At 34.3% G+C, this 19,447-nt stretch overlaps 1 protein-coding gene across 1 annotated transcript in view; it reads right to left on the bottom strand.

The window, feature by feature from the left end:
• The window catches only part of CCDC178 (coiled-coil domain containing 178), a gene marked incomplete at its 5' end in the record, with an annotated part of 178,331 nt that overhangs the window by 1,105 nt on the left and 157,779 nt on the right, over positions 1-19,447 (bottom strand). The window contains one exon of the mRNA XM_084510917.1: positions 17,046-17,180. Coding sequence (XP_084367043.1) covers positions 17,046-17,180 — 135 coding nt within the window. The remainder of the gene's footprint in view (positions 1-17,045; positions 17,181-19,447) is intronic.

Raw genomic sequence — 19,447 nt, 5'->3', positions numbered from 1 at the left:
GCCACTGTGTGTTCTGTGTGTCCCACAGCACAGCTGTGTCTGAACTTCTCTTAGTATCTGTTTAAAAAGTTTTGTTTGTTTGTTTGTTTTTCTATTTTTGTTTCTGTTGAAAAGCAAACTTAAAATACATTCCATTGCTCCTCAGAATTTTAATATTTTTGTGATTTAGGAACTAGGTTATGGTAGTGTAGGTTGCCCGGTTTCTTCTGGTAACAGGCTATCCAGAGAAGCTGTGGATGCCCCATTCCCGGAAGTGTTCAAGTCCAGGTTGGATGGGGCTTAGAGCAACCTGGTCTGGTGGGAGTTGTACCTGCTCATGGCAGGGGGCTTGGAACTAGGTGGTCTTTAAGGTCCCTCCCAACTCAGACTATTCTGTAATTCTATGAATAATGTACTCAGGTAAGAACCATGACAACCAAGAACCACGACACACAGATGCTCTGAGTGCTTAGTGCTTAGGGCAGACACTACTTACTGGAAGACCTAGCTCTACAAGTCATGTTTCTTTGCCCATCACTTCCAGCTAGGTCTGCCTTACCATGAAAGAGATTATTTCCACATGAAGGACTCTGATGTAAGGAAATTACAAGAAGACCTCCTGAGAGGAAATTTCCTCCACAGAGGTTCTAGGCCACTTGTTGAGACTATGACTCTTTCCAGACTTGTCATGAGAAGCTCGAACACATGCTCTTCACTAGACCACAGTGAGGCAGCCCAGTGTTGGTAACTGTTACCTTAATCAAAGTGCCTATTCTTCTGCTGAAGCAAAGAAATGCATAGTTGGCTTTCCTCATGGTTATTTGTTTCATGTTGATTTTACAGCTGCCCTTAATATTTAAAAACTGAAACAAGTTGCCTGTCCCTGTGATGGTAGTACTTATTTAGCTAAATCTCCCATTCTTAAAAAAAAAAAAAAAAAAAAATAAGTAATGGCAAGCAACTCAGAAGAGTTTGGCTTATTGACAAGCTGTAAATGTGATGCCACTTAAGTTCTTAGTGTTTTTTTTTTTGTTGTTGTTTTTTGTTTGCTCAAGTTTACATTCAGTAAAGAAGCTAGCATTTGAAAATGTGCCATTTTTCTTGGTGTTCTGCTTTCTAAAGATGCTGTGGAATTAAGTGCAGATCAACCATTCAAGACTCTTAAAATATAATTAAAACAATCTCCACCAGAACAATCTTGTCTGGAGTATCAATGTCTTTTATTTGGATCTGATGTACTGTCTTTGAGTAATAAAATTAAGGTAATATTAACATATATTGTATTTTTTTTTCTGAGAATGTTTTTTAATAACTAATGTTTACAAGTGGGAAAGTTAATCATCGAATGATAATTTATTAACCACAGTGACCTGATTTCAAAATAGATTTAATAAAACATTTAAGATTAGATTGCATTGTCTTAAAGGAAAATTTTCTGTGCTGGCTCATTGACAAAATGATACTGATACATCTATCTAGGGCCAAGGTTTAGCATGCATTTGTATTCCCATTAACTGAAGACTGAGAACTGTGGATGTATTCTGTCACTCCTGAAATAGAAAAACAACTGTACATGATACCTCTGAGTTCATTTCCATGAGTGATTTACATCAATGCAATGACATTCATGTAAAACAAATTTCTGAATTAGGTTGTAGGCTTCAATGGGACAGCAATTTGGATCTCAGCATAGTTGTTACTGAGGAAATGCTTCATTTTATTCTAGTTGCCATTTCTATCAGATGTTTATAAAGAACACGGTCATGAGAATATTTCCACTCCTTTCCCTAAAAAAAGTTCAGCTTATTAAGAAGGAAGCTGCATTTTACTGTGCCTATAAAATGCACTAAGCAAATTAAGTTTATGACAGTCATATGCTTTATTAATGCTTCAATGAAAAAAAAATCATTATTTCATTTTAAACACTGAAAACATTTATTTTAAATACACAGTGACATGATATATGGTCACTCATCTTCAATTTGCTCCATTAGGCTGACAGTTTCGTATGCTAGTAGCTCTCAAATCATTAGAAATAAAAACTAAAAATACAAGGCAAATGTAATGCTTGATTTTCACACAGATGTAAATAAGGTGCTACTGTAATGAAATTAATAGATTTAAAACACAGAAAACTATCAAAATGAGGCTCAGAGTCCTTAATAATCCTTACTGACTCTACATTTGTCAACAGTTCTATCTAACATATTATAGGAATGGCAAGGAGGTATGACATTGCTTGAGAAAGACAGAAAAATTTTAAGCTACGGTGGCTTGGTTCTTTTACTGATGACCCCTATTTTAGAACAATTCTCCTCTGTGGAGGCCTACAAAGAGTCATTTACTGAAGGAAAGAATTGGAAAAAAAGACAAGAGGGAATGATCTCTGTCCGGTTTTAAACTAAGCCTAGCAAAAAGCCTGTAGGCAAACAATAACTCCTAAAAAAGTACTCAAAGATTAATTTCCTTTGAGATTTATCCACAAACTTGTTAGCTTAAAGATGTAATAACTATTATTGTTTGATAAATATTATAACTTGGGAGTATTTTAAACTTAACTCCCAGAGAATCATTTTCTTCCTAGGTGTGATACAAATCCAGTTATAACTGACTTTTTGTACAAACCTGTCCCCACATATTTTAGTAAAATAATTTAAAGTAACTTTGGAAAGAGTTCCTCAAAAATAAATAACTTAAGCTGATTTCTGGTGGGAAAATAAAAGGGGAGGGGAAGGGGGCAAAAATGCAAACTGCTCCTTGACAGAGATACAGAATACTTGAAATATGTGAAGATACAGTAAATTGACAAGATAATCAGGAAAGTATAGAGAAGGATATAGGAATAATAATAATATAACTATAAATAAAAGGTGAATGTCAAATTGGAAAATACACATATTGCTTTAGAAGCCAGCAACATCAGTGTTGAGGTTCTTATTGTTCCATAACACCATAACATATGAACAGCAACATGGAATCAAACCAAAGGCGCATCTAAACCACTGTTTTTCTGTTGTTTGTTTGTTTTGTTTTGTTTTGTTTGTTTGTTTGTTTTTCCCAACAATGGTCATGATGAGAAATGTAGGGAAGACTATAATAGCAGAATAAACTTAAGCAATATTCCTTCCTATTATTTTCCTATCCCGGAACAGACAGAAGAAAACAGGTTGAAAAGAATTTTTGCCAAAATTTGCCATGCGAATTTCTTGTGAATTTCACAAGACCTTCCAGTAAACTTGGAGTTATCCTTTTGAGTTTCCACACTGTCAGATACTACTTCTTCTGTTGTCCCTGTAGCACACATGGAAGCTCAAGAAAGGAAAGTTCTGCATTAACCTATAAACAGCTAGAAGATCTATATATCCACACACAACTCTGCAAATACATTCTTAGTCTCTGAAAAGAGACATTAAATCATCATACTTGTCAAGGTCAGGAAGTATGGCAGGGAGGGCGAAAGTCAAGCAGTGGCTCACTTGGTTTCTCTTCATCATGTCCTGCAAGGACATTTTTGTCCAAGCCAGCTGCCTCCACCATACAGGAAAGACAGAAAATTGCAAATGCTGCTGTAGAAGGAATGCACACATATCTCATAGATTTCTCTTAACCCCAAAGAAAGTTGACTGTGCACCAAAATCATCTGTCAATAATTTGTTCCAATAAAAGATTATTTTAGTTTTGAAAAGGAAGAATCTCTATTATTGCCTAATAGCAAATTGCTATACCAAGACACAATTCTACTTAAAAACTTTTAAAAATTATTCCAGATCAAATGCAGGCCACTTTTATGTACATTGATCTTGATAAAGCAGAAATTATACTGGAGAAGCTGAAGTGCATGACTTCTCAACCTGAATGGTTACTGGGGAGCATCGTATCTGTCACTGACACTGTCATCGTATCTGTCTGACACTGACACTGTCAGACTATTACAGATTGAGTTCCAGAATTATATGCTGTTTGAGTAACGATAAAACAATGAAAAATTCTAATGGCTTATATACAGGAAAAAAATCAGCTCTTAGAAGATCAATAGAAGTAAGACAGCACCTGGCATTTTATCTTCAAAACACATGAAACTGAGAAAATTAGAGAAAGCAAGGAAAAGTTGCAAGTTAATTCAGAAGACTGCATCACCACATTTGAGGTCTCTAATCTCAAACACTAATCTTACCTATCTAGGCAAATAATATCTTTCATCATCTCCTCTAAATTTTCCTGATATTTAAATTCTACCTGTTAAGAAGTAGGAATTAAAAAGAATGAGAAATAAATGGAAAAGAAAGGTAATAATGTAACACCAGCAGTGGTTAGACTCATCATCTGTATAGGTCAAAGGAGTCAGTACTGAATGTAGAGAGTGATTATTATATTGAGTTAAATAAGATATTAGGATCTAAGAAAGATCAGTATATAGTCTCTGCTGCATAATTATATATGTACATTTTAAACAGAATGATAGAGTACTGATGAATATACTACTGAAACTAAGAACATAACAACGCTCAACATTGTTTCAGATATGATAGATACAAGAAAAAATGCTAACAGGAAGAGCAAGTGTGCTCAAAAGTTTGTCTTCTTTTCCAGTATAGTAAAAGATAATGTCTTTCCTTATAAATCTCCTTTGTTTATGTTCTTAGGCCATCAAGATTATAACAAAGCTATCACCACAACACTTACTTTTAAAATAAAAATGTAATTTTAGCTTTCAGAATGCAAGTTTTGTTACAAGGCAAAATAGTGAGCATATGTATATTATCTCAAATTCTTCTTCCTTTATCCTGAAGAAAATAGCTCAGTATCCAAGGAAGCCAGTATAAACTTCATCATAACTTCATAAACTTTAATGGGACCAAATTCAAGTGTGTATTTTATTTTGCAAGGCTTCCTAGTCCCTGAAGGTTAACTGGAGTGAAGCATAGCATTAAAAAACTTCTTGTTTTGTGTACCCTTTAATTTTCTTATTTCAGAAATTGTAACAAAACTTAAACTGGTGGCTTTGAAAATCTGTGCCAAATGAAAAAGAGGATTTTCTGCAGTTATTATAGATAATTAAAATGCTCCACTAAAATTCCACGATAGTTGTGACAAGCTGTCATGCTAAAGCAACTCAGTGAAACTTCTGTGACCCATCACGGTTTTGGAGGAGAGTAAATAAGAAGTAAATTGCTCTTCCTGCATCTTCTACTCATAGGAACACCAAAACTGGTGCTGAATCAAGTGATGATACAGATTGCATACACCTGTAGCAGTGCTGCATATCACAGAGATGAGAAATACAGGTCTAACTATACTAAAAGAGAACTGTTTCTGTTCTCATTTTCTTCAAAATTCATCTGAAGAATAACTCTCTAAGTAATTCTCTAAGGCATATCCTTCCCACCCCACTCCCTACCCCACAAAATAAATAAAAAAAACCTCCTCCCCAAAAAATAGTCCTTGTACACACCTTCTCAGTCCCCTGAATTAGCCACTTGTAGTGGCTAAAGTGGCCTTTACCTCACTTGCAGACTTCTGCTCTGCTACCACATGCAAGCTCAGTTACCACAGTGCTCAGGCCCAGGGAATATATCTCACTCCCTTTTCAAAAATGATTATGGGAATGGTTGGAAACAAATACCTAAATGCAACCCTTTACTTCTCAGCCTGGAGTATGCTAAGAATGCATTACAACTTGTGAGCACAGTGACGTTAACACAATTTACTTGGAACATTGCTCAAAAGAAAGAGTGGTTCTTGCCTCTAGGTTAAGAATACCACCAGCGCAAAGAAAAGAATAAGTGGAATGGATAGCAATGTCCCATTTTGCAACAAACTGGTCTTGTAACATCTTTATTCACTTTCTGCTTATCGCCTTAATTGTTTCCTTCCTTCTGTACCACCAGCATCAGTCCTTTGAGTGCACGGTCAGATGACAGTCCTGTTATGTTGGCTTTATGACAGATGTTTACTGATTTGTCCTTAGGAAGGAATTGGTTTCTCAATGACATGATCTGAGAGGTTTTTATTTTATTCCTAACTTTGTCCCCACATTTCAAGTAATTTTTTATAAAGAAAAAGTTTATGTTCAAATTGTAATATGCCAGCAAAATAAAGAAATAATAATAATAATAATAATAATAATAATAATAATAATAATAATTTAATAACAGGTTGAAGTTTGGAAAATTAAACCAGGTAAAAAAGGATAGTTGTTTAGGAAATAGGCTGGAGAAGCAACAAGCTGATATGTTTCATCTGAAACCTGAATGGTCTTAAAGGATGTATTTGGAGAAGCTAATGAGTAGTTTTTGAAGAGGCTGCTTGTAGTAAAATAATGTAAAATATTTAATGCTACAGATGCAACTTTGGGAGATTACAGTGCCTGTTGCAAGAAGTTCCTTATAGGAGTTTTCCATGGGAAATGCTTGATTAAGTCAATCAAAACATGGGATAACTATTACACATTTTATAATTTTGTATATGACAGTCAGGATTTCATTCTGGTAGGTCATTTGATTCTCTGCAGGTGGCTCTGTTGGTTTCTGGAATAGTATACTGTGAATTACATGTTACACAAATGAAAGGCAGTTATAATTCTGGATAACATTGTATTTGATTCTACAAACATCTTTAGGCCTAATGCAAAGATTCCTTTGAATAATTTATCCAGCTAAGTGTCTGTGGTCCCAAACTCCTAATTTAAAAATGTTGATAAATGAAGTATCTCTTTAGCTAATAAATGAAGTATCTCTTTAGTTATCCTTTGTCAGCAACATTCATTTTAATGGAAAGTGAGTTTACAGGGTTACATGATTGAACTACTGAGCCAAGTCAGTGTTGGCAAATGATGGGCTAAATTATTGATGTTACACACTAATGAATTCTGATGAGAAATAAAATACAGACATTACATTTCAAGTGGTTCATAATTATTTTTGTACTTTAAAAGCAATTTTATTCTTTTTCCAAATCATACTGTTTCTGTAAAACAAAAACATAGTTAGTGATTATAACTAAAATTATTGAGTTTGAGGAAAAAATGCTCCTGTAAGTTTTCTTATACAAGTATAATGCTATTCACACTAGGACTCTAATTTCTTCTTATACTTCTGGGAGAGGATAATTAAATTAAATGTCTAAATTTTTAAACTGCTGTCTTTAAATAAAATAATCTACTTTGCAATGATGGTTAAGAGTTCAGCAGATGAGTTTATAATCTATGATATATCAGCATGTTTACTAGAGATGTTCTGAACTACCATAATTAATTCAGGTAACGACAAGAACAGAAGAGCTGCCAAAAAGGAGCTTTCAACATGTAAACAGTTCATCATTAAACCTGTGTTTTGATACACGTTTAAAATGGATAGAAGGAGGTTACTCAGCTTCAGATAGCCCAAAGTGATGTTGCAAGGTTGAATCATTAATTTAAAATGTCATTTCTCTGATTCTTTACTCAGTGTACTGGATAAAGATTTTTTTTTTTTTTTTTTTTTTTTTTAACTCACAAAACCAGTGTTAGGTATTTGTTTGTTTAGCAATATTATAACTTTGTAAATCCTTAATCTTCCTTAATCTTGTCTTTGTAAAAATGGACTTTAACCTTTCTTAATCATATACTGAAGGCTTCTGTCAATTGCTGGAAAAGCAAATCTAAGAAGTGTCACTTCCTTTTCTTTTTGACACATAACAACTAAATAGCCATCTTACTTGTTGGCTTATTGCTGCATTCTCTTGTCATTCATACCATTTGTTCTGAATGGAGATAGAATCATTCTCACTTAGCTTACAAAAGGAATCTTATGATCCAAATTATCTCTAAAAGGTTTGTAATTTTGGGCCAAATTCTTGAAAGAGGGGTTCATGAGCTATAGAGATTCAATATTGCATATATCTTGGCATTAAACTTGAAGCCAATATCCCAATATGTATAGTTACTTTTGCACAAATGCCTCAAAAACTCAGCATTTTGTATTAAATTGAACTATTTGTAAACTTGATCCCTCTATTCTTGTACAGGTTATCTTGTATCAGTTAAGCTAGTGGAAACATATAGCATATTCAAACTATGTTTTCTCTTTTCTAGACAGTGTTGCTTAAGAAAACTATGGCTTTCCTTCTATTTAGCATTGTTACCTCAAAGCAGGAGAAAACATATATTGGAAAAATAATATTATTGATGAGAAATGGCTGCACTTCTCTGAAAAAACAAACAAACAAACAAACAAAACAACACAAAACACAAACAAACAAACTAATATATAGTTTTCACAGAACTATAGTAAAATACTTTAACGAGATTTTGTTTGTGTATGCACTTTCCCATATTATCCTGGATATAAAAGGATATAATCTAATAGCACATCTACTCAAACCAAAACTCTGCAAGGAGAGTCAGGGATTCCTATATATTTCACTAGGAAGGACCAAAAACTTGAATAAATTATTGCTGTATTGTGAAGTACTGCTGTTTGAACTACTTCAACTTATTTTTGTGTAATAGGAAAGACTTCCCTGAACCATAGGTAGAGCTGACTGCATTCCATATTATGAAAGTTGCCAAGTATCCCCTTTCATAGGATCCATTAAACTTTATTTATTTATACATTTTTTAAAAATTTCAATATGTAAGTACTTGCATTTTATTTATTCAGGAACTGGACTCAGTAATCCCTGTGTGTCCCTTCCAACTCACCATGTTTTAAGATTCTTTGATTCTATTTATTTATTGCTGTTTGTTTAAATTATTGTGCGTACATACTTCTATAAAGATTCTAGTTATTTAATTCAATACTTAACATTTATGCTACTTCAAGAAAAAGTAATCCAGTAGTTTTCATGTTCTGGAAAAGGCATCAAGCGTAACTACTTCAATGTTATTTGAAAACTTCACAATACATGATCCAGTGTTTCATCAAATTTTTATTCTATGAAGTTTTAAACTAAATTTCTGAATCACTCTGAAAGGATATACAGAAAATAATTTAAGATTTAAAGATTACTGTAGCAGTGACATCTTTCAGTGGATCATTTTTTAAGAAGCTGGTAGTCAGAGGTTCTGTCTTCTTGTCTTTTAGGATCTACTGATTTGAGTTGTCCTGCTGACAATAAAAGCAGCAGAGATTTTAGGTTTTTGAGTTCTTCAGATGTGACTGCAGTTTTGTCTGTTTGGCCCACAAATGTAAGTTATCAGAATTGCAAGTGAAATGAATATGAATTCATAGACTACATTTCTGAATTCTAATTCTCTTTAATTGGAGAATAATTTGTGCTTAATGGGAAATGAAGATTGTATAGTCATTTCATCAAGAGGTAAAATTAGATATCAGTTACATATAGAAATCTTTTAAATCTGTAACCTTGTGTTTCATTATTAAAAAATGTGGTCTATATCTTTCCATTAGTCAGCATGTTTTAAGTTACAGCATATCTGTGTTTGGAAGTTAGAAAGTGTAAGAGTGTGAACAAGTAGAACTATTCTGGTAACATATGAGGATGCATTCTAGTAAGTGGTTCTGAATAGTGAAGAAATGTAACTCATAGGAATTCTTCTTTTAAAAGAAATTTAAAAATAAATATCCTAGATTAGATGTTATTGTTCCATTTTTGCTAGGTCACAATTTTTAGTACTCAAAACACTGGTACATATTTCTGCGCACACAGAACATATATATATATATCTGGCAAGCAAGCTAAATAACTCATCACAACAATAATCCTGCTGAGACTAATCTTAAAAATACGAGACCAATTTGTTTGTTTCCAGAGGCCATCTTCTAGCCTCCATCACTGACGGTCTATTAGCAGAACTGTCCTTCAGGTGGTGATTCTGGTCTGGTAAACACAAATGTCCTACTTTTTTTTGTTTGTTTGTTTGTTTGTTTTGTTTTTGTTTTCTTCCCTGATATAAACTACAGCTTTTAAGTGTTATTCTCATTTCTAAGCGATTTCATTCCTATCCTGTTTACTAATCTACTGAAACTTTAAAGTGAAGCCACAGAAGAGGCAGCCAGTTAAAGTTTCTTTAGGTGTTCCTGTGCATGCCTGAAAATTTGAGGTTAGTTCCTGTGCATGCCTGAAAATTTGAGGTTATCTTAGTCTTTGGACATGATGCTTTGAAAAATAAAGTATTAATATAAAGCACAAGAAGCAAGGTGCTGTAAGGTGTAAGTGGCACATACAACTAAATGCAAAGGAGTTGTGTCAGATGAAATGTACACTTCAAAAGTGAAAAGGAAGTGATGTCATAATAGAGACATCAGAATTTTGCTATGTGATAATTAAAATGACAGACCATGAAAATGAGCAAGGAAATCAAGCAGACTGTAACTGTTTTTTGGAATTGGGCTCATTTTGAGATTACTTTCCACTCCTTCACTAGAGAATTCCCTCATATTGTGCAACAACAAAATACATGGTTATGAACATTTTTGTGTCTATTCCAGGGCAGTTGTATTTGTCACTACACATACACGATAAGCAAAATCCTTTGGTGAATGCTTTTCAGGGTTATCAATTGAATCTGCAAAAATCAAAAACAACAACAACAAAAAAAGATTTAAAAAATTGAAATAAAATATATCAAATTTTGAATAATTGTAGGTGTTATGATGCAAAATTAATAAGGGTTTCAGAGGACAACCATGAATTTTTAGAAACTATATATTGGATGTTGATTTACATGTTTATTCAGAAACCTATTGATCAAGTAACAAATTCTTCCACTCAGAAACATCACTACCATGAGCAGAAGCAAAAATAACTGCCTTTTTGGTCTCAATTTCCTTTTAACTGTACAAAAATAATATTTCATAAATGTATAATAAAATCAGCAAAATTTAATTTCAAAATTGTAAATGTTTACTATGAATAAATGTAACAAAAGCTTAGCAAAAGTAAAAAAGCTTAGAATTAATTAAAAGGTGTGTAGCTATGTCCCCTCAAGAAAAGTTATCTGTCATCTAACCCCATATGTCTCCAAGACAAGGCAGAAACAGCAAGACTGCTAAAGTGAAATCAGCAGGCAAAAAAGATACAACTGAGTGTAATCAGCATAAATTGTGATAACTCAACCCATAACAGAGAAAAATAAAAGAGAGAGCATAGATTTTGAAGAGCATCAGCCCTGGGGGACACCATAACACACCTGTGTTAATAAGTTAGAGAACAGAAGATGTACTTAAACTGACTACCATCTGACAGATAAGAAGCAAGTTAAGAATGAGTGGTTTTCAGAAAACAAAGAGGAAAAAAAAAAAAAAAAAAAAAAAAAAAAAGACCCTGCTTGTAATATGCAACGTTATAATGGTTCCTGGCCCTAGTGGAACTGCACTCTCTTTCCTGTGTGGAGGTAGAATAGGGAGCTATGAAAACATGAAAACCATGGGAATTTTGCAGATTTAGGAAAACATTTCCTCAGGTAAGACATAGTATGCACAGAGAAATCCACAGAGATGTCCCCTGTAGATCAGCGAAGTCCTAAAGCCTTAGACAAAAATTGTCCTTTCTCTGGAAATTTCTACAAAAATTGACCAAATAAAGACTATCTAAAATAGATCAAAACTCTTTTCTAGTGTAAACTAGCATATATCAATACAGTGGAACTATTTTAAACAATAACACCTTAAAATTTAGCCAAAAGGTTTTTAAGGATTTCAGGTTAATCAATGAAGTAATGTAAAGCTGTGGAAAACTTATAAATAATGAACATATTCTGGAGTCAAAATGACAGTCTGTGGTCTGATCCATCAGATCCTTTTTGTCTTATGAAACAATTTTCACTTACTCAAAATGGGTAAAAAACACTTCCTGAAATAAGCTTCTGAATTCTAAATCTTGATATTTTATTTTCAAACCATGTTACACTAGTGTGAGTGGCTGACTAAGGTCAGATGTATTAAAAATTATGCCAGTAATCTTGTACTGGTTAAAAAGGTACCTTTGTGGTGCCACCATCATAAAAAAAAAAAATAATAATTATTAAATACTCTAAAGCTGCAATATTTTTGATAGCACTTTAGCTCCTAAAATAATTTTGACAGAACAATAGTCAAGATAAATCATCTAAAATGGTGAACTAAATTGAAGACTGTCAGGGTTAAAGTCCAGTCACAATCCTAAATAAAGCTACATCTGCCATCATATATCATTTTTGCAATTAGATAGCTAATTGAACTTACTCAAGAGCCAAGTTATTGAAACTCCAAAATGTTATTGGGAAAACAAAAGTCACTGACTGAACAAATACTTTTCCCATACACTTTTGGAAGAAAAGGTTTCATTTATTTCTTCTCAAGTTTCTTATACTAAATAAGTTACTTTTATTATTTACTGATGGATTAAGACTGTATTTATCAATTTCAGGAGGATTTTTGAGGTCTGAAGTCCTCCAGCAAACTATAGAATATAGACAGCACCTACAGGGAGGATGAAATTTTCCCCATGTTGCTCTGTCACTTTTCTTCAAACACCAACAAGAAAAAATCTCCATGAAGCTTTTATCTGAAGGCAAACTGTCACTGACTTCAGCAATAGTATTTGTTTCTCTCTTTGAAGAATCAGTGTAATCTACAGAGGAGCTCATAGAATGTCATGATAAAAACAAAGTCTCTTATCAGAGCCATTAGGCATATATATAAACTTCACAGAATGAAGTTGCAATCAGGCAGTTGCAAAGGAATTCTTTAAACTGGAAACTGCTTGGAAAAAGGTCAAGCATAAGATAAAATACTCTTGCTTAAGAAAAGTCCTATACTTTGCTCTACAAAAATAAAATAGATAAAGAGCCAAAATTGAAAGTATAAATAATTTTAGCAATTGATCTCTGCTGTAGAAGTTGATTTGATTGCCAACTTATTTTTTATTTTTTATTGTTTTTTTTTTTTTTTTTTTTTTTTTTTAACTATTAATGCTACTATGTACAATATAGACTACTGACCCTTAGCATGAGGAAAGCAGAAGCTAATGTTTAGTAGAGGCTGACTCCCATAATTCTACCTTCTTGGTTCACACTCCTATTGTTGGTGCTTTGGATGGTATGTCTTACCTCCAATCACACAGCAAGAGCTCAGTAAGCATATATTCACCTCTACTACTTTCTCCTACATACAAAATAATGTTTTTGGTGTTTCTTATTCAGAACAGAGATCTAAAAGGAGGTGCATCCAGAAGCTGGTGCTTTCTGGTTATGATTTCCTGATGAAGAAACTGCTGTTGGATGAGGCACAGCAGACCAGAAACGTCTACAGCCAGTGCTAAAGCTGGACAGATAGCTAAGGAGGCACTCTGCCTTTGCCACCCTAAGCATGGCAAAGCAAAAATTCTGTCCCTAGGACATTTAAGGCAGTGATGGCAAGCATCAGCTTGGCTGCTGTTTCTGGGGACTGCAGATTCCTCCAAGGAGCTGTGTGCTGCTGGGGATACACTGCTCATTTTGCACTAATCCTAAGCACTCCCATTCAGTTTAATACAGTTACAAATTTAGGGTTGGTAAGCAGATCTCCAGATTTCAAAAGTGTTTTTAAGATGTGCGCTTCCTCTCGTCCCTCCTTCCTCCATGCAGTGAAGCTAAGTTCTCAGGAGAGGTCAGGAATGTGCCAGGCTGATGGCACTATTTTTTTTTCCCATCACTTGCCAGACACACTTCTGTATGATAGCTTCACAGACAAAGTAGCTGACATAGCAACATATTTTGTCTTCCCAATACCTCCAAATTGGACATGCACAGAATCTGATATTAGTTTTAGCTTAGCCAAGGGCCCGTGTTAGCAGTATGATAGGGAGGGAAGCCTGCAATTAAGAACAAGCTCAGATCCCTGCTTAACTCTCAGGGAGAACGACCAATGGCAAATCTCGCACTGATGCCCAGTTTGGTGCTGATAGAAATTGGTACTTGTACTACATAAAATTCTTTCTGAAATAATTTTGAGACACCACACACCAAAGGAACTTGCCATGATTGTGAAGTTCTTCTTTTAATTTAACTACTTTTTCAACTTAATTACTTTAAGGGAGATTTAATTGCAATAATCTTTTGCTTTGTTTTGTTTTGCTTTGTTTTTCCAAGTTATCATTAACTAAAGGACTTTGTTATTGAGTGGCATCCCACCTAAGGTTTTGCTTTTTATTTTGATTTGTTTTGGTTGATAACTAACTCCACTGATACCTGTTAATCCTCACTAATGTCCTTGGCACTGTCATGGTCTCATCTAGGCCATGGCTATTCCCTCTGGACCACGATGTTTTACAGGTACTATGGTCTATCTCCACTGTTGGAAACAATGGGAAGGCAAATATAGACTTTTAAAAGTAGGCCTAGCAGTGTAGAATAGCAATGAGGAAACATTGGTGCAATCTGTCGTCCAGTCTGAGGTAGCTCTTGGTTTTCACATCATAGTTTTACCCAAACTTTGACACTGTGTGTAACCGGAGAGTGTTGCTGGTTAAAAAGTTCCTGCTGGAAAGGTTAAAAAAAATAGAAAAGAAAAAAAGAAAAGAAAAGAAAAGAAAAAAGAACAACAATCCTGCATTATCTACTTTTAAGTCTTTCTTTGGATCGCACCCAGGTCATGGCTTCTGTAAAATATTAGAAAACACTTAGGTAGTCAATGTACTGTGTCTACTGCCTCTCCTAATTCACTCTTCCTTTGTGATTCACCTGCTCCTGTTTGCTCTAGTCAATGTAGCTGCTGGAACGCAAGCGCTCATGAGCCGAAATCACCTCCATGCTGCACACTCTCATGCAGCTCAGCACAGCAGGTCCTCAGCCTCACATGGTAATGTGAGACGGCCATAAGAAACAACAGCAAGAAAAGTGTATTTCTTGCTGAGAGGAAAGGAGGGGAGAGGAATGGCCGTCATGTTATTTTGGAAGTGCCTGCCACCATGCTGAATGCCATCAGGGTAAGAACTTAATTCGGAGAAGGATAGAGTGATCTGACAATGACACAGATAAAGTAAAGAAACTGGTCCACATGTAAATAAATCATTGCCAAGACCTCTAAAATATAAAAATGTCATATTTTCTGAGGGGAAATACTCATCCAAATACCTTGGTAATTGCTCATAGCTGAACTAGTTTCCATTTTAATTTTATATCCTTTCCTTGTTCATTATTTTAATGGTAAGTTTTTTCCAGGCAAACTGCATGAAAATATAGCAAGAATTTTAGAATACCAGAACCTTTGTCAGAAATGGATGCCGCAGACAATGAAAGTGGGCAGGGAGCAGATTTTTTACCAGACTTTGAACAAAATGTTATCTCTGGTAGGTCTCAGCTGCTCTGAATACCCCCAAATGCCACAGGGCTTTATGTCTTAAAGCTTAACTTAGATCCACCTCTGTCATTAGTTGGGTTACTCAGGAAGACAAGATTTACAGACATGGCTTCTCAGCGTGAAAGACATACATGGAAAAAATTATGCTAAGGTGAAGGACTTGTGAAAAACTAATTAATTAAAATATGGACTACTTATTGACATAATGTTCAATGGTATGTGAGGTTCATAGTACATCCATTAAAATACTGTGTAACATTAGACTAATGTAAAGATTCATATGTGAGGAAACCAGCTGCCACCTGTGGGTTCTATGTCCCTGTTATTATTATTCATGAGCTTTAGGCTGAACATCAATCACCTATTTTCTTCACTCACTATTGGAGTAGTTGAACATAGGAGAGAACAGAATTATTCACAGCTATCCCACAGCAAAAACGAAAAAGCAGCTTTTCCAGTTTTTCAAATGCTAAATGAGAAATGTGAACGAAAAAAGTGTAATTCTCCACTTACCTGTCTCCACTGGCACACAGTTCATGCAATATTTAACAAATACAACACAAAAACAAATCCATAAAACAAGAAAATAAAACAAATCCATAAAACATAAATCCAAGAAAGTATTTCAAATATTTGTGTACAAAAAGCAAGTGTATTTTTATTGTAATTTTATTTTTTTGAATTTCTGATTTTAATATGATAATATTTCCTACTTCTTATAGCAGTAGAAAATATATGGAAAACTGGAATTTTAACATAAAAATCCTCTCTATCTAGTGAAATTCTGAAATCTGAGCATGATGTTGGTGCAGTTTATTGGAGTTCTAGAACTCACTCAAGTTAGCTTTTACTTTAATGCATCAGGTATTAACTGGGAAGTACAATTGTATAATATTAAAATTTAATAACATTGCTTGCGCAATCATACAACAAAGCCCAAGTGTTAAAAATTACAAATCAAGGTTTATAATAACATGCTGCACTAAAGCTGCATCATCAACATAGCTTCTTTTGCAAGGAATAAATCCAAAGAAATTTTTAAGTCTTTTAAAAACCCTTCACAAACGCCATCTGGTTATGGCCATTAACTATGGGAAGAGATTGAAAGGAGTAGCTTTACAGAAATGTGAATAAGATACCATTGCACAAGACAAAAAGAACAAGAACATTCAAACCATATATTATATAATAGTTATTTTTCCTAGTAAATATATATACCTGGGGAACAAGTCATAAAATGAAAAACAATATATTTCTGGAAACCATATCTTAAATCTTATAACTCCACAACATTGCTTCTTTACAAATAAGGGAAAGTTATCATATAACTGAGCTGGGAAGGTATGGTACTTCTAAAAACAGTCCCATGCTAAAGAAATTAAATATAAATACAATGAAAATGACAATATTGTTTAACATGGAAATAATATTTGCACAAAACAGGACGGAATAACATTTTCTAAAACAACTGAGCAGCTATACTAATGCCGCTCTGTGTTTCAAATATTTATATCCAATAATCCAATATATTTATAATAATCTTTTCAAAGGTTTGTGAGAAATAAATCTAATCTCTTTTTTTTGTTCCTTGTTTCCCCCCCCCCCCCTTTTTTTTTTTCCCCAAACTATGCATGGTATATGTGCTAACTTACTGAATTCATCCTTCATGCAATTCCAGTTTATTAAAGAGGTTAAAAATTTATAAAACTCTGATGGGATATGGTTTTAATGCTTCATCACACTACCCATCATTTGCTTTTCAATCTAGATCAGAATGATCTTTCCTACTTCCCTGCAATCACCTACCTGCACAGCTAATATTTTCTGAGCGTTCTCCTGAGAGGCTGCCTGGATCCTCGCCAGCCCAGCCTGGCCGTAGAGCCCACGCTGGCTCAAGTACGCCGCCAGCGCCCTGCGCATCCTGCTCTGCAGCACACACAGCTGGAAAGGGAGCCGGGGGGCGGGAGGGGGGGACAGAGGCAAAAAAGGAGGAAGGGGGGGGATGAAAAAAAAAAAAGAAAAAATCCCAAGTCAGAGTAGGAGAGGAAATTAATGGCAGTGTTCAAGAAGAATGATGGAGGAAAATATAGAAAGCAGTCAATAGCCCATTCTGCACTGTACGGACCTGACAGGAATTTCACAGTCTCTTGATTTTTCAGCCCACTCATGTGCATTCATCAGAAACCAGTCACATCTGGCTGCCAGGATGGGGGGTTAATTTTCTCTAAATGCCTCAGCAGTTTTGTTCTAGCTGAGGCAAACTCTGTGACTGCAAAGCTGATGAGTAAAATATTTCTACTTCACCCAGTTTAACTCAAAACCGATAGCCTCGGGACATATTGAACCTTTCTTAAAAAAAAATTATATATATATATATATATATATATATATCTTTTGAAGCTTTTTGAATGCACATCAGGTCAGGCCAAACTTTAAAATGCAAGTTTAAGACTTTGATGGACACAAGGGCTTCCTCTCTCTCCCCCCCCCCACCCCTTTTTTTTCCCTGTGTAAAGCTTATCATAGCTTGGCAATGTGTGCTTTAGTGCATGACAAAACTAAAGAGAATTAACTTAGCCATCAACTGCTCGGGGAGAACAATAACAGGAAAGAAATTTCCAGATAGAACTTCCTATTAATCTACCTAGCTATAACCATGTGACATGAAAGCATCTAACAGCACTAAATTACACAGAATGCGGCTACTGAGAGTGACACTCCTTAAAAAAAAGGATTGTCTAAAGATGTATAGCAAAGATATCACTTACCGTAGGAACTGCATTTGTTACATAGAGTTATAATTGATATTATTCAGAGGAGGAATGCTTACCCGATAGGCTTTTGCTATTTGTTAACATTAATTATTGCTAGAATCTACAATTAAGACTTGTATCAGTTTTTCTTTAATCTGCAAAAATTTGTAACTCATAAACATGGTGTAGCATGTCTCTCATTTCAGAAGAAAAATGTTTAAATATGATCTGAAAATCTAGCAACACAAAATGCTTTTGAAAGACCATGTGCTTTGGTAAATTCTGCAAACATTGCTTCATACTCTAGACCAGCTGTAATTTAGAAAATGGAAGTTTAAACTCCCTAAATTATTGCTTAGTTGAAATACATGGTTTTGTTTCATCAAGTTAATTATTTCAATAAATTTCATAGCTATTGTTAGCATGAAGCCTTCAAGAGTATCCCTGTCAACCAGATTAACACAATGGATTGTACCATTCCTTTGGAAATATTACATTTCATTAAGGTCAATGCCACAGGTCAATAATTGGATCAGTTATAAAGAAGCTTTTACATGATAAGATATGACTACTTTTTAGGAGCAAGCGCAGTGTACCAGGTGAAAAATATACTTTTTCAAAAGAATGTAGATTATAGTAATATCAGGTGAGCTATTACAGCCTAGAGAGTAATTAATGCACATTTTCAAAATTAATGGCCTGATTTTCAGAGATACTGAGTTTCCACAAGTCCCATTAGATCCTATGGAAGCTGTGAGTACTCTGCATCTTTGTAAATGAGGCTGTAAAATATTAAAACAGATTTTTGTACATATTTGTTTTGAGTCATGCCAGTGTATATTAAAAATAACATGAGGGAAGGTAGATGAACTCAATGGGAAAATATGAAAATATTGATCTGAATCACAGCCAAAACCTGAAACCAAATATGAATACATTTTCCAATTTGTAGAAGCATTTCCAAGTGCTACTGCTCCTTTCCTCCTACTTTAAGATATATATATATATATATATATATTTTTTTTTTTTTTTTTCCTGAAATAAATCTCAAGCTTTCCATGGATCTGTTGTTATTTCAAGTATTTTCAAATCTCATGTTGTTTGATACCATTCCGGAGTCTGAAAAAAAATGCAGGTGAGAGAGGAGCAAAACAACTTGTGATGTTAAAATAAAACAACCTAATTCAGCCCAACAGAAAAACAAATGAAGTAGAAAACTATATTTGGATTACCAAAATTCCAAATTTTGTAAAAATATCAAACAATTGCAAGATATATTGTTGTTCTGAGACAAATGAAAGTTGGGGGAGCATGTGAAAAGATTTGTTATTGAATAGTGAAAGGGAACAGTGGCTATCAAGTTTGAAGATTATCCAGGATTTTGTCTTGAGAGAATAAAAATACATTCAAAAGTTTCAAGGTTTGACTATTTGAAAATTGGTATCATAAGTATTG

This window comes from Aythya ferina, assembly GCF_964211825.1.
Source record: "Aythya ferina genome assembly, chromosome: 2".
Taxonomy (NCBI): domain Eukaryota; kingdom Metazoa; phylum Chordata; class Aves; order Anseriformes; family Anatidae; genus Aythya; species Aythya ferina.
This window is presented reverse-complemented; position numbering and strand designations above follow the sequence as displayed.